The 15,147-nt window shown below is 37.3% G+C and overlaps 1 protein-coding gene across 2 annotated transcripts in view; it reads right to left on the bottom strand.

The window, feature by feature from the left end:
* The window catches only part of MCC (MCC regulator of WNT signaling pathway), a 205,308-nt gene that overhangs the window by 165,095 nt on the left and 25,066 nt on the right, over window positions 1–15,147 (bottom strand). For both annotated transcript variants that reach the window (XM_050913512.1, XM_050913511.1), the window contains one exon: window positions 1,087–1,298. In XM_050913512.1, the coding sequence (XP_050769469.1) occupies window positions 1,087–1,298 (212 nt within the window). The remainder of the gene's footprint in view (window positions 1–1,086; window positions 1,299–15,147) is intronic.

The raw sequence follows: 15,147 nt of genomic DNA, 5'->3' as shown, positions 1-15,147 counted from the left end.
ATCACAGGTGATCCCTTACCGTCCTTCCTAGGGAAAATGAGGACACAATTCCTTTAAGGAACTGTCAACTTTCTTGAACTCTTTTCTCCCTTAGGTAAGTTTTAATATCTACAGATTTTTACTATGCATATGGAAACTTTAGGTCCTATATCAGCTTATGTTCAGAAACTTAAATAAAACTTAGAAGGCTTTTGAAAACTCAGAATATTTTTCATCATTTTCTTTTCAAATAAAGCAGCTTAAAGAAGTTGATTTTCCTCTGTTGCCAGCAATCACTTCCATTAGACATTAAATCTTGAGCAGGATTTTGGACTAGATGACCTCCTGAGGTTCTCTTACAGCTTGAATTATCCTATGATACCATGAACTAGGAGTCTATTTCGTCAAAGTCAAGTGTGCCAATAAACAGTCATTTTAAAAATGAGAAAATTTTCGCTTTCATTTTAGCATCTTTTACTTCTCCACTTAAACTCCTGTGCAACATAAATCAGAAACACACTACAAAATGGGTGGTCTTTTACAACATGCCTGGCTTAAAATTAAAACACAAACTTGATCCCAATACACTGATGGGGAAGCAAAAAAGAATGTCCTACTCCATCAGTTACATGTTTTTTTACAACAGAGAATTGTTCTTGCCTGTAGAAATAAAAAAGCACAGTGCTAGCACACCAAGGGTTTAAACAATTATCAAACAATTTAGTGGGCAGTAATGAAATAACATGGGAAGAATTTTTCTGCACAACACTTCTGAACAATCTGACACCATACTTAAAAAAATTAATTGGTAGGAAGTTTTCAGACACAACTCTTCTTCTGTTAAATTGTATAAACCAAGAACTTCACTTTGGCTCCTCACAGACTCCTACCCTTTTGGATGAAACTCAGTTATACAAGCTTTGGAAATACTATACACCTACCAACTGCTAAAATCACATTGGTTTTCTGGTAAATGAAAGGCAACAGCAGCATGGCATTGTTTCCATGAAGGCTCAAAGGCTCTAAGGCTGGAATTAATATGCTTCTTTGGAAAAAAACAAGAAAAAACTTCTACAAAACTTAAAAGCAGAGGCAAAAAGCACTTACAGTGTTGGCAAGTTCTAAGTAGCTTCCTCCAACAGAGTTGCTAAAATTTGAGGCCTGAGCTATAAGTCTTTGCAGAGCAGCGTGTTGAGTCACATTGCTTCCACCATGCTCCAACACCTTTTGTAGTGTAAAATGACTCTGGAGGTCTGGACTCTGAAGGTCTCTTGCTCCTGAATCATACTCCCAGCTTTCTCTGGCTCCTGATAAGGCACCTAAAATGCAGAAATGGAAAAACATTCTAGCATGGACTGTGTTTATACATAGAACGCATAGAATCATAGAATATCTTGAGTTGGTAGGGACCCATAAGAATCATCGAGTCCAACTCTCTGCTCCTCGCAGGACTACCTAAAACTAAACCATATAACTAAGAGCATTGTCCAGACACTCCTTGAACTCTGACAGGCCTGGTGCCATGACCACTTCCCTGGGGAGCCTGTTCCAGTGACCAACCACCCTCTCAGTGAAGAACCTTTTCCTAATGTCCAATCTGAACTTCCCCTGAAGCAGCTCCATTCCATTTCCCCGTGTCCTGTCGCTGGTAACCCCTGCTGAGGCAGTTGTAGACTGCCATGAGGTCACCCCTCAGCCTTCTCTTCTCCAAGCTGAACAAGCCGAGTGACCTCAGCCGCTCCTCCTAAGTCTTGCCCTTGAGGCCTTTCACCATCTTGGTCGCCCTCCTCTGGACACACTCCCATAGTTTGATGTCCTCCTTATATTGAGGCATCCCAAACTGCACACAATACTCAAGGTGGGGCTGCACCAGTGCAGTGTAGAGTGGGACAATCACCTCCCTCGACCGGCTAGCTATGTTGTGCTTGATGCACCCTAGGACACGGTTGGCCCTTTTGGCTGCCAGAGCACACTACTGACACATGAATAAGCCTGCTTGTCTTTCCAGAAAGAAAAAAAGCAAACAGCTCCACCATCATTGCTCCCCATCTTACACATGCTGACAATGCCAGAAGACAAAAAGTAGGAACATTTTCAATGCACAGATCATTTACTAAATCACAAGATCCAGAAGGAAAAATAAAAGCATTTGCATACATTAGTTAGTATAGAGTAAAAACAGTGTAATTTACAATAGCTAAGGACCACTGAATGAGTGTCAGTTACTACGTCAGAATGAAAAGCAGCACAGATCAAAGAACAAAAGAGGAAAACCATAATTCACCTCTTTTTGTTTACTGAATACCAACAAAATAAGTGAATCTTTTAGCTGTATAGTTCATCACTTTTTATGTTAGCACTGCCTTTCTTATTATCTCAGGATTGCCTGTTTCAGTTCAAGTTTCAGAGACACATCAATCACAAGGTGTTTCATTATAAATCAGTGCAAGAATATGATCATGTAGCTAGTGACAAACAACTAATGCTTCAGAGAAAGTTTCTGTATCATGAAGCTGTAGGTTGGTGTTTCTCTGTGTACAATCTTTCCAATTCCCTACAGCCAGAGACAGGCTTAAACCCTACAAAAATTGAACAAACTTTTCTTATTTTATCAGTAACTATTTCATCCCTGGGTGCTTCTGCTTCCCATAAAACTGTCCCACTCCTTTAAAATCTCGTTATGTTTTAGGCTCAACAATTTCCTATGGCAAAACATTCCACAGTAGACACTAGATTATTTAATAACCCTGGGCAGCACTGTAAAATTTCTTATGTAGCACAATGATGGTTAAAAACAATTAAGTGAGTTGTCCAAGCACACATTCTAAGTTAATAGAAAAGTCAGAACAGAATCCAGAGCTACAGACTAGAGCAAAACTCTAAATCCACCATGCAATCGTCAAACCGTAACTAATTGCCTGTAATGCCATCCTATTAGTTTGAAAGCTTTTCCTTTTTATGAGCTAGATCTCTCTCTCAAATATTCATTAGCATTCTAAGTGAGCGTTTACTAATCAGTGGTTATTACTTATTCAGTGAAATGCCAGGGAGAAAGAATAAACTATATAATGAACTATTTGGAGAATGCCTCCCCCGTGCCAAGAAAGTTGAAGCTGCAAAAGTGCAAACAGAAAACCAGCCAGAAGGGAAGCAAGACAGCAACTAACCTGTAGCTTTACATCACCACCTTAACACCCTGTAAAGCAGTTATGCATGACAAACCGACTTAGGAAACCCAGAGGTGGTTTCCCTGCCTTATTGTAATGAGAATATGCTAGTCTTTAAACATGTAAGTAGAAAATATCACAAACCAAAAAGAATTACATTCTCTACTAATGTAATTACCATGATTCATTACCACAGGTACAGCTAACAATTAAAGATTAATTCAACTACTTTTACACCAAGAGCATGCACCACCATACTTAATCTAGCTACATGCTGCAAACTCTCCAACAGAGCTGAACTAAGATGCTGCTACCAGCAATATTTTACACTGTGTGTAGCGTACTATGACTCGTGATTATGCACAATGTTAGGTATCTCTGCCCTCTTGTGGCTACAGTATACCGTACAGCAAAAAAATCAGCAGCCCACAGAGCTGAAGCAGCAGAAACGTCTCAGAAGCCTGAGGGAGACAGGGGACAGTTCTGCCATCTCCCAGGCTTGACAAGAACAGGGGAAACAACTCTATCTGCACAAGCATAGCCACAGAATTAAGAGAGTTCGTTATATCAGATAGATACTCCTCTTTTTACAGAGCTAAATATGGCACATATTTCAACAGAGCACATGCACTAAATTTCTATTACTCAAACAACATTGTTCTGCAAAAGAGCTTTCACATTCATTCAATTAACAACAGTAGCTTTGTTGAAGACCCAAGTGGACTTCACAGATTGCACCATTGGCTATCAGATTGGAAGCACTTACAACACTCAGCTAGAAGTCACCTGTCAGTCACACATGGATCCAGGAAACACTGGGTTTTTATAACTGTATTGTGACTGTATTTTTTAACCCAAGTTTTCTTAAAAGTTCAATTCTGTACTCCTAATTTAAAACATACATACTAAAAATGCAAGGAGAGATGACTGTTACAAAGGAAGGCAATTCCAGTATTTTATTTTGGGCTGAACCCTAATCTCTAAATTTGCCCACTATTTTACCAACAGATTCCAAAACTCTGGCTGTTAAGATGCTGTCCTCCTGGGTCACACACCTTTCAAGTCTCAGCTCTGCAGGGAAACCCCAGAGTTGTCAAAACAGAGATTTCAGTGGTAACTGAAAATTCAGTCAGAAATTAACGTATCACTCTTTTATGTTGCTGTAATTAACATACAACTCTTGCTCTTACAGTAGTAACCAGAAAGAAGGAATCATTAGGTATGATGGCACACCAAAAGCTGATAGCCAACGTGGTAACTAGGAATCTATAGTTCCTAAATCTGTGGTTAAGAATTAGTCTTTATAGAACTACACGCATCCCATAGTAGTTTCCCCTGTTGCTCTACACTTACAATCATATGAAATATGAAATTTCTGTATTAAATGAAACAAAATTATTATCATGAAAATTCCCAGGTAATAAGCATGCTAGAAAACTGATGTTATTACAACTACTAAGCAGAAAAAAAAAAAATTAGTTGCACAATATTTGTATCAGCCAAGTAATATAAGAGCATATAATTGTTTTCAAATTATATAAGTGACATTACAATTCCAGAGTAAGACAGTTAAATCACTCTTTTTTGGACTGAATAGATACATCAGACTTCTCTAAAAGTGCAGTATAAAAGCTTCTGATACTACACAAGCTTCTACACAAGTATTCTTTTAATTGCCTTCCTAGTACTACTAGCACTTGCCTGTATTTACCTGTAATTACTTCTGGGTGAAATTCATGTTATAGCAAACATTCAGTACCTAACAGGAACTTTTTGTTTCTAGCCTTTTGTAGAGTAGATGAGTGAAGCATGTGAGTATATGTGGATCCATATAGTAGCAGTCAGGTCAATCACAGCAGGGCAACCTAAATCTTGTCTGAAACATTTATTTAAAGATTTTGTCTTTTGCAGGTTTTCCCATTCATTTAGTTAGCCCCAGCTCTTACTTATTTCCTTACAATTTACAATTATTTAAACTTTGACATATGATATCCCATTTACGAAAAACAAAGGACAGTTTAGTTTGATGACACATACACATACTAGATTCCATAATCACAGATAAAATTTCAGTTGGTGATTTGTACCAAAGCTGCTTAAAATAACTTTAATCAATTCCCTTGACAAATATCACTATGGTAGGGTACCTTGCCCACTTGCATTGAGACTTTTTGCTAGCTTAATCTTCCGTTATCACCTGCAAAGCTCTCAGTAACAGCACAGAGGTCTGTGTTCTGGTACTGGTGTCATCCCATCACGCTGATCTGAAAGAAAATGGCATTTCATCTTCTCTACTAACAGTTAACCTGCCTAGAAGGCTTGTACTCTGCAACAGAGAAGCAGGTGCCTACCATAACTACAAGTCTACCCATACAGCCAGGCTTTTTGGTTTGGTAAACGTTAACTTTACCAGGCTATGCTGACGGACCAAGCATTATGTGATTTCGTCTTTGCTCACAGAGTGGGAAAGATAACCCATCAAGACGGTAGGGTGCTGAAGACGTATTAGTTGCTGAAAGGATCTAGGACATCAGGAAAAGTGAGGTACTGTAAGATTAGCCCTGCATCAACTTCTCAGATGAGTCTGGCTTACGAATGCAAACATGAAGACAGTTGACAATGTAAGACGCTATGAGCACAACCAGCCTCTAGGTCACATAGCTACACCTCACTCAATGAGGAGAGTCTTAACAGCAGAGATCAAAAGTCTGATCACTGTTTTCCATGAGGTATCAGTGACATTTAGTTACTTAAACTTGTTTGAGGAACTCTGACATTTAACACAAAATATAATTTATATGTGCACTGGGCACAGCTCGCAGCTTCTGGGAGAAATTTCATTATAGAATATGATGATTTTACTGCTGAATGGGCAGAGTTAAGTCCTCTCAGTTCAGTGTTAGCCTCTGGTCTCAAAACCTATTTCGATCAGCCATGATTTTGTAATTAGAAGTTGCATAATTATTTTAAAACATTTTCTTCATGCCATATTACATGTATACAATTCCTGGAGATATGGTCCCTCTGATTTTACGATCTCATTTCACCCACCAGATCACTGAATAGGCATAAACAGGTTATAGATTTAGGCAATTAGTGACTTTGCAGTTTTGTAAGGTGAGCCAGACAGTTCCTCTCTTTTCCACTTCCATTTTGTTCAATATTCAAAATTCAGATTCTGACTAACTGAAGACAGAATCCTACTGTATTCCAAAAGCATTACCTTACCAGAAGAATGACTATTTTTCAGCCTTTTTTTTTGCTAATCTTTCATTCAACAGTTAAAATGTGACAACCTATCAAAAAAAGTGGGAATTTTGAATGCTTATTCTATTATTCAATGAAGACATCAGAGAGATTTCTGAAAAGCACTAGTCATTTCAAAGCTCCCTACTAACTTCAGTAATAATGGTTTTGGAGGTAAGAGCACCACTGAATGAAGGAAAAAACATACAAAACTAACAAAGAATGGTAACTTTGCACTTAGTAGTCAGCTGAATAAGACATCAAGGAATAGGCCTAGCTATAGAAAATGGGGGGTAGGGCAGGGAACCAAGAGGAACATTCAGACATTCAACTCCCATATGCTGATGCAAAAATTACAAAGGCCAAACGCACTTAAAGAAAATTTAGAAGTTGAAGAGAGCTCTGATTGCTCAAGCAACATATGAAGTACAGTAAATCAAAACAAGTGAAAAGAAGCTATACTCCAAAGAGGGATCAACTTTATACTAAGCTAACCTGACTAGAGAAGTGAAAATTATAAAGTCATATTTGGAGCTTATTGAAACTATTTCCATTGTTTTCTACATAACATCATGTGTCTCTCTAACACCAATGTTCTCCATAACACATTAGAAAACAAGTGTTTTCTCTCACATCCTGCTGTCTGTGATATTTTTCTTGGAAGAATTATAGGAAACTAATGAGGAAGTGGCAATAGCTTTTTTGTTCACAAAAACCTTCTGGTAGAACTGTTTATGTCTGGAATGGAACCTACTTAAAACAACAAGATAACACAAAAGGCTCTATGCAAGTCAGGGAACCACTCCCATACAGGAATCAAAGACCAAAGGCTCCAGCTTCGCTGGCCATGGTTACCAGCTGGTACATGCCCAAAGCCTGTCAGCTAGAGCAACTCTTTCCTATTTAACAGGAAACACACTTTAAAACCTATTATTTTGCATCAGATGACAAAACAATAAGAATGACAGCATGGCAACAGTGATGACAACAACCGATCCTTGCATGCACAGGTGGGTGAGAACGTTTATTTAAAAATACAGAAAGCTGTCTGTTAAATATCCATTACAAGTTCTAGGAGAATTCAGAATAAAAGAGCTTTTCTTTTTTTGGAAAAAAAAAATCTGCAGAGGCATAATTTTTAAATGCATTCTCAACTCAGCATTCAGTCCCACAGAAAGTTCTCATCAGAACTTTTTGCAACTCTTTCCAGTGACCTAGAAGGAAATAATTTGCTATGGGAGAAGCAGTTATGGGAAATAAGGAACCTCTAAGACAAGGGTCTGTGGGATCACTATCTAGGTCTTGTTCCTCCCACCATACCCTTATCTGGTTTGATGAACACTGCATAGAAGACACCGTGTTAGGCTATGTTATTTCAGTCCTTTTCTCATTAGGATTGGAAGTGAGGATAACAAGCTCTAAGGCAAGGAAGCCACAGCTATACCCCACCCTGACTAACTAAAGGCAACTTACTCCATGGGAGAAATCTGTTTCATTAAATTAGACCTAAGAGGAAAATTGAACCAAATCAATCATTTTTGCTCTAAAAAAGAAAAGCCTTGGACTTCTCAGAAAAATGCATCTGACACCTTTGATAATTTTTGTTTAGATTTAGTGTTTTCTAAACCCTTCAAAGAACAAAAAGCTCCAGAACACTTTGGTATTATGCCAAGACAAGCAAGTATACTTTGAAAGAATATGAGCAGCATTTTACATGCCTTTACTAGTACTAGGAACATACAATACAATGCACATGCTTGATAGCATTACAGAGATCACAAAAATACTCATCGGTATCAAACAAATGACCTAATAGAGCATAATGTTTTTGGCATGAAAATACGACAAAAAACAAATGGAATGAGAAGTCAAGATTTGACTGAAAGAGTAAAATTATCTGCCTTTGAGAACATATAAAATGAATACCCACAATAGACAAGAATTCTCTTGTAGACATAACTCAGTAAAATAAATCTTCTCCAATTATGTTTCTCAATGTCCACTGAAGGCTCATGCACAGTTTTAGGTGCATATTGTAAGTGTAGTAGGTACACCAAGTGCAGTCAGCTCACGCATCGTCTCCCCTGTGTCCCTGAACTACAGTTACAACTTTTTCATTTTTTATCAGTATGTTTCTTCAAATCATCACAAAACCTCAACTGTATTTCAGGTTCACTGAAGTATCCTCAATATTGGTACATTCAGAATTCAGGAATTCTGCAATTTTGTGCTGCCAGACTCACTATAGGGTATAACTATAGAGTAAATCTGGGAAATACTTAACTGCACCTTTAAAGAAATTAGAACAGTTCGAAACTTAACTAGCACTCTCACTTACTGAAGTAATGCTAACATCTCTTTTTTTAGGCTTTGGGGTTTTGATTTTTTACACTCCATGACATATTTTTCTAAGCAGATTTTTACCAAGTATAAAAACTACCTAAAATCTTAATAAAAATAAACTGAATGCCTACATGAAAATTAGGACAGATAAAAAAATGAGCTTGCCAAGAACAAAACCATAAAGTAGAAAACCAAAGTTTGTATCAGGTAACTCATTCCTTATAAAGTCTTCAGAAAGTAAAACATTTAGTGATGTGTCTAGTGAAAGAAAAAGTTTCTCTCATTACAATTTCCCAGTCATGCAACACAACTTTGTGGATGAAGAAGCTGGGCTTGTTAAACCAGTAGCCTAAGCCATGCCTATTAACAAATGTTTGTGGAATTTCAGTGAAATGACCTTCTTCAAATTTATTTCAATTACTGTAGAAATGTGTATGTGTAAACTATCATTGTTTCAGTACTTGCCAGCAGACTGGCATTGGCCATATAGGAAATGATGAAACAGAAAACAAAGCACACTATTCATGACACCTTCCTACACCTGTCCTTGAATCTGAAATTATTTAAGATTATTGTTGAGACATGACAACCATTTCCTTTATTCAGACACAAGAAATGGATGATGGGAATGACTTATCACCAATCTAGAAATCAAGGTCTCCTAGAACCCGATGTTGTTTAATTATGAAATTAAACTTTGCCAGAACACTGACAGCTAATAACTGCATTGTACTCAGGAACTCAACTTCATATTTCATTTGAGGTTTATAGTAAGGGAGACAATAATCCTTTTTTTCCTGGAAATTAATAATCTGTACTAAAAGGGGGTGTACATAGTAATAGGAAACAGGGCACATAAAACCTGAAATCATACAGAGGCTAGATGAAGTTCCAACATACCTTCCAAGTACAGTATTTGTACTGTATGCACTGTACTTTTGAAAAAAGTGCATTTCCCTCACACGGCAATTTTCTCTATATGTGAACAACAGCTTCCCCCTGGATTATCTTCCACTCAAGACAATCTCAATTTGGATCTGACTTCAATTCATTTGTATCAATGCAAACAAAACAAAACATCCTGAGTTTGTTGTCTGTCGTTGTCATTTTGTTGCTTGCTGTTTTATGAACCGTAATATGTCAGATCTACACTGGTGATATTAGAAGTAGGCAGGTGAAGAGCTCATCACCACATAAGTCAGGAGAGGGTAAGCAGAAATGTGCTGAGAGGCAACCCTTGTTTTACAAATCTAGAGAGAGGGATGTATCACAGTGCTCATCCCTGAGCCATATGAAGCATGGCCTCTATGAAAATCCCAGCTGCACCCTTTTGGTTTCTCAAGCTTATCACAGTTTGTGTAGAAACCATAAACTGGGACAAAAGTGATGAAGTGATGCTATAGTCCAGTTCCACACTCCATATGGCAAGCCACAGCTCCATGTCTTGCCACTGGAGTTGACCAAGAAGCATGGACAGCAGTAACATTACTCTTGAACAAGCCAGATCTGTGATGCTCTGTAGAGCTGTGTGGTGCTAAGAAGGCCTAGGACCAGGCTCCAGCTCTAACTACGTGCTTGTGTCTGGGCCAACCATTCTATTGACTCTTGGTAGCAGCAGCTATCAAGAAAGGCATGTTCCTGCATTTCCCCTGTAGGCATGTTCTGCCCACTGGTCTGTCTGTCTTCCCCCTTCCCTCCAATTTTTTAAGCTATTTGGTAATTTCAAAGACATTTGATAGTGGTGTCAAAGTCTCAAATATACTAATATCTTGTAAGTTCTGTGGAAGGCACAGAGATGACAGACTCCGTTAGTGCTCCTGCTGAGAAAAATAATGCAATGTGATGCAATGCTCAACCTTGATTAGACACACTAGCCGGGGGGGGAGAGAAACACCCACCTCTGGAAGAAGGAGGTCAGGAAATTGAAGCAAAGCAAAAAGAGTTTGTTCCTCACACAACAAAAGGGTAAACTGTGCTACTCCTGGCTGCTGGACATGGCGAATGCTGAAGACCAGCATGGGTTCAGACTCAGCTCTGTAAGAAAGTAGTACAGAGGGAAGGAAGCAGTGCATGTGTGAACAAGTGCAACTATCTCTACTTCAAAGTCCCTGAACTGAAATTTAATAGGGAACCATCATTACATGCTCACCCAATTCCTATTATCTTCCCTAACCATTTGCTTTTCACCACTCTAAGAGACAGGATACCATTTCAGAGTAACATCTAGTCTAATTCAGATTAGCTGTTCTTACATTTTACAAATATTCAAACCATAAGAAAGCTTCAACCAAGTTTGTTGCCCTATTAGACACCAGAGAACCCATTCTGCAGGGATGACTTCCATCCTTCGTAGATTCACTAGTGTTTAACATATACTACACTTTGCAGTTTTAATAAGATTAGTCAGCTGTCAATTACAAATCCCTTGGAAATCCAGGTTCATTTGTTCTTCTGCTCATAGAACTTAGCACTCTACATTTCTAAAAAAAATAAAATAATATTCTGCTGCTTTGCTCAAAGACAGTGGTATCAAAAGAATATTTAAAATTAATAAACTGAACCACTTACAGTTAATGGAAGCTCATATGTAGTTAAATTTGGCCTAGCAGATATTCACAGCTTTTCCAGTCAAACAAATCTAAGGTGCAACTTTGCTCATAAATCTCCAGAAAATCTGCAGCACACCTTTGAGTCCATATGAGCTCTGTAGTTTTTAATTAAATATAGTATAAATAAATGTAATCACTGCATCAGTTTCTTGAAAGCAATTTATTTGCAGTAAGATCAAACATGGAATTAATGCAAAGCAAAAGTAATGATTTTTCAGCCCCAACTGGCCTGCCTCTCATCTTTACCGGTAAGCTTAATTTGATGCTGAATTTCTACCATACCTTTGATTAAGTCTCATGCTTGATCCACAACATAAATAAATTATCATATCAAATTTTCAAGGGACTTATTTTCAGTAAAGAGAACGTGAGAGTAGGCTATGAATTAATTACTAACTACTAACGTACAGCCAAAGATTGCTTATGGACTCTGGTATTCATAGCTATTTATCTAGAATATGAAATCAGACCAATAAGTACATGCAGCTTTCAGTGGGACAGGAAACCATTCACCTGTCTAAAGAAAGAATTTACTAATAAACAGTACCATTTCTTGTTCATCCTCAAAAACAATGGGTACTAGAAATAGACTATTCTTTATCTGGGGAAAAAATGGTAATTTGCTAATTACCTGTAAAGAGCTAGACAAATCTACACAACATATAATATAAATAATTCTAATTCTAGCTTTTATATAAGACATATAAAACTATATAACACTGAAAAACCTGACAGAAGCCACAACTGTTGAGGCAATTTCCTGCTTTAAATCATTAGAGGTGTAGTTCTGCTGTATTATAGGCTCTCACTTGCCAAGCAATCCACTGTCATCACTCACTAAATGACTCACACAGATTTATTGTACCCATCATGGTTTTCAGTCTCCATAACTGCAAACAGGACCCACAGATCTGATCAGTAACTGACACTCTTCCTGTATTTCCTGCTGAAATGATGTATTAAAGAGTCAGGTAGCATAAGGTCACTGCAAGACTCCAGCAACACTTTCAAAAGTTATTTTATTCACTTTTATTATATTTTAAACAGTGTCAGAAGAACATTAACAGAGTTCATATTCCATTTCACTTATAGAAAAATTACTGGTTATAACTTGCAAATTATTGTTAAAGCTCCCATTGACATTAATAGCGTAGGGTAAGAACTACAATACATTATAATAGTTTTCAGTTGCTGATATCCAAGCAGCAAAAAGCATCACTCTAATAACTTGAAAAATGTCCTTCTTCATGCATTTGAATAAAAGATTAAACTTTTACATCTATACACTCATTTGATTGTCAAGATGGTAGATATGGATGCAGGTTTGGCTTACTGAGCACATATATGACTGGGTATTAATAAAACTGAGTCCTGTACCTTGACTAAAACAGTCAACCAGTTTCCTTACTTCTGCATCCCATCTGGAAACACAGGAGTAGAAACATTTGTTGGGCAGAGTTGGGCAAAATTATTAGAATAACCTTATCAGTGATAAAAAACGATGGGTGAGACGAAGTTCAATAGCCATTTAGATGTAATTATTTCTTAGGACCTTTTTTCCCCAGTTATTTTCTTTATAATGAAATGCAAAAATTATAGGTAGCAAAGATAATCTTTTATTTAGATATATGCATTTGTTTTTACACTCTTTGTTAAGAAATTGTGAACAGCTACAAGAAAAGCCTACACAAAATGCTGTCTGACTGGTAATCTCTGCACGATTACATACAAACTTGCAGTGTAAAAACGTCCATGACAGACGCTGGATTCCTTTGCTTCAGATCACCAGGACCCCTGCTTCTCAGTGACAGTCAAATGAATTTTGAAATTTTGTAATTTATGCACCCCAGATGGATACATGATAATAGCTTTCAAGGATTATCAGCAGCTGACACATTATGTAGAAATCAGTCTTGAAAAAAGCCTTGTAAACTATCTTTCAAAATAATGTTTATTAAAAACAGTGTTCTTTGTCCAAAAAAAAAAAATACACAAAAAACCATCCACCAAGTTTATAAGTTTGAATTTGCACATGATGATGTCTCCCATCTTAAACAATGTTTAGAAAGCAATAGCAAACAGTCAATATAACACAATCAGCCCTTTGATCACTAATGAGTACATACGTGAGCCCTCAAAGACATGAAAGGCATGGAAGCATATGTAGATCATAATTCAAGCTTGACTGCAAGTATAATTCCTCAGCTCTCATTATGTTCATACTCTGTGCAGTGTTTATATCACAGAAATACATTACAGTGGTGTTTCCTCGCCTCTTTAAAAAAAGATCTGTAGAACATCTTGAACAGTGCTGCCATAATGGTTTTCTTTTACAACCAGATAAAAACCGGTTGCATTCTAAACACTCATTATTATTATTTCCTCCCATTCTGTTTTTTGTTTACATGGGGGAGCATCTCCATATGTTCTCTAATTATTAAAAAGTCTTACAGAATCTGCAACAGTCAAGGCAGGACAAGCACAAAAAACATAAACTCCCTATAGGTTTAAAAATACAGTACAGTAAAATAATCAGGCTTCATCAGCACAGAGTGAAATATACCAAGGCAGGAAATTCAAAGGTCTCCTGGACTTAACTCAACTTTTGAAAAAAAAAAAAAAAAAAAAAATTATAAAAAGAAATATGAATTCACTCACCAACTTTAAAAAAGCATCAAATTACTCTTGTACAACTAACAGAAATTGGAAAATAGGAAAAAAGAGTAGGGAATGAATTGTACACATTAACAAATCTGAATGTTCATCCATGACTATTTTTTGCCAGCAATTAATAAGATGTCTTTGTGGGATACATTTTGAGACTGTAATGCAGACCTTCCTCCAGTAAAGCTTAGGACCTATCTTTTACCCTTGATTATTACAAACCATAATTATTAGGCTGGTTTGTCTAAGAAAGAAGATTTTAAAACCTGAGTTGCCAGAAATCTGGTCAGCAAACAGGGAAACTTTGTATAGCAGTCTGAGGGCAGAAAAAGTTCTGTTTTGCAGGAAAATACAACAGTGGCAGCATTGAAAAAACAGCCAACAGAGGCAGAAGATAATTTTATGAGCTAGGGAACACGTACCGTCCTTAATCCAATACAAAAAGATATTAGGCACAATCTTGGTTTTGAACTATTGTTTGATACAGCTCCTGAAAGAGATTCATGGGCTGGAAACGCAATTTGAGCCCAAGGATTATGAAGATTCAGCATAGACAGTGATGGAGAAACAGGCATAGAAACTATGGAGTTAATTGTCTTGCAATTCAAGAATATATATGGAAGAAGGATAAACAGAGGAAACGTTAACAACAAAATACCTCTACAACAAAATATGACTATGAAGTAGTAAAAGAGATGAGATGGAGAATAAACAGAGCTATGAAACACATCTGCTATGCTGAGAAGTCAAAAAGAAAAGCCAATGAGCATGAGATGATGGGATGGTGAGGGAGAAGTGCAGGCAATCTAAAAAGCAAGAAGATAAGGAATTCACCAAGGATACAAAGCAAACAAGGAAAATTTGAAGGCCTGAGATGACCAGCCAAAAACATATGCAGAGTTACTAGAAGACAGAACAACGTGCTAAACCCACCTGCCCAAAATAAATAAATAAATAAACCCCAAACACAAAAACAAACCCGAAAACCAACACATGCCCAGTTTTACATCTTAGGAGACTGACTACTGAAAAAATAAAGACAGATGTGACTGACCAGTAAACCCCTACCATGGAAGAAGGCTCAGAGGAGACGGGCAAGGGTGATGTCCCCATGAAGCTCAGATAATAATCCAGGGTTT

This window comes from Gymnogyps californianus, chromosome Z (assembly GCF_018139145.2).
Source record: "Gymnogyps californianus isolate 813 chromosome Z, ASM1813914v2, whole genome shotgun sequence".
In the NCBI taxonomy this organism is placed as follows: Eukaryota; Metazoa; Chordata; class Aves; order Accipitriformes; family Cathartidae; genus Gymnogyps; species Gymnogyps californianus.
The sequence above is the reverse complement of the archived record's forward strand: the minus strand, read 5'-3'. Positions and strand labels throughout refer to the sequence as shown.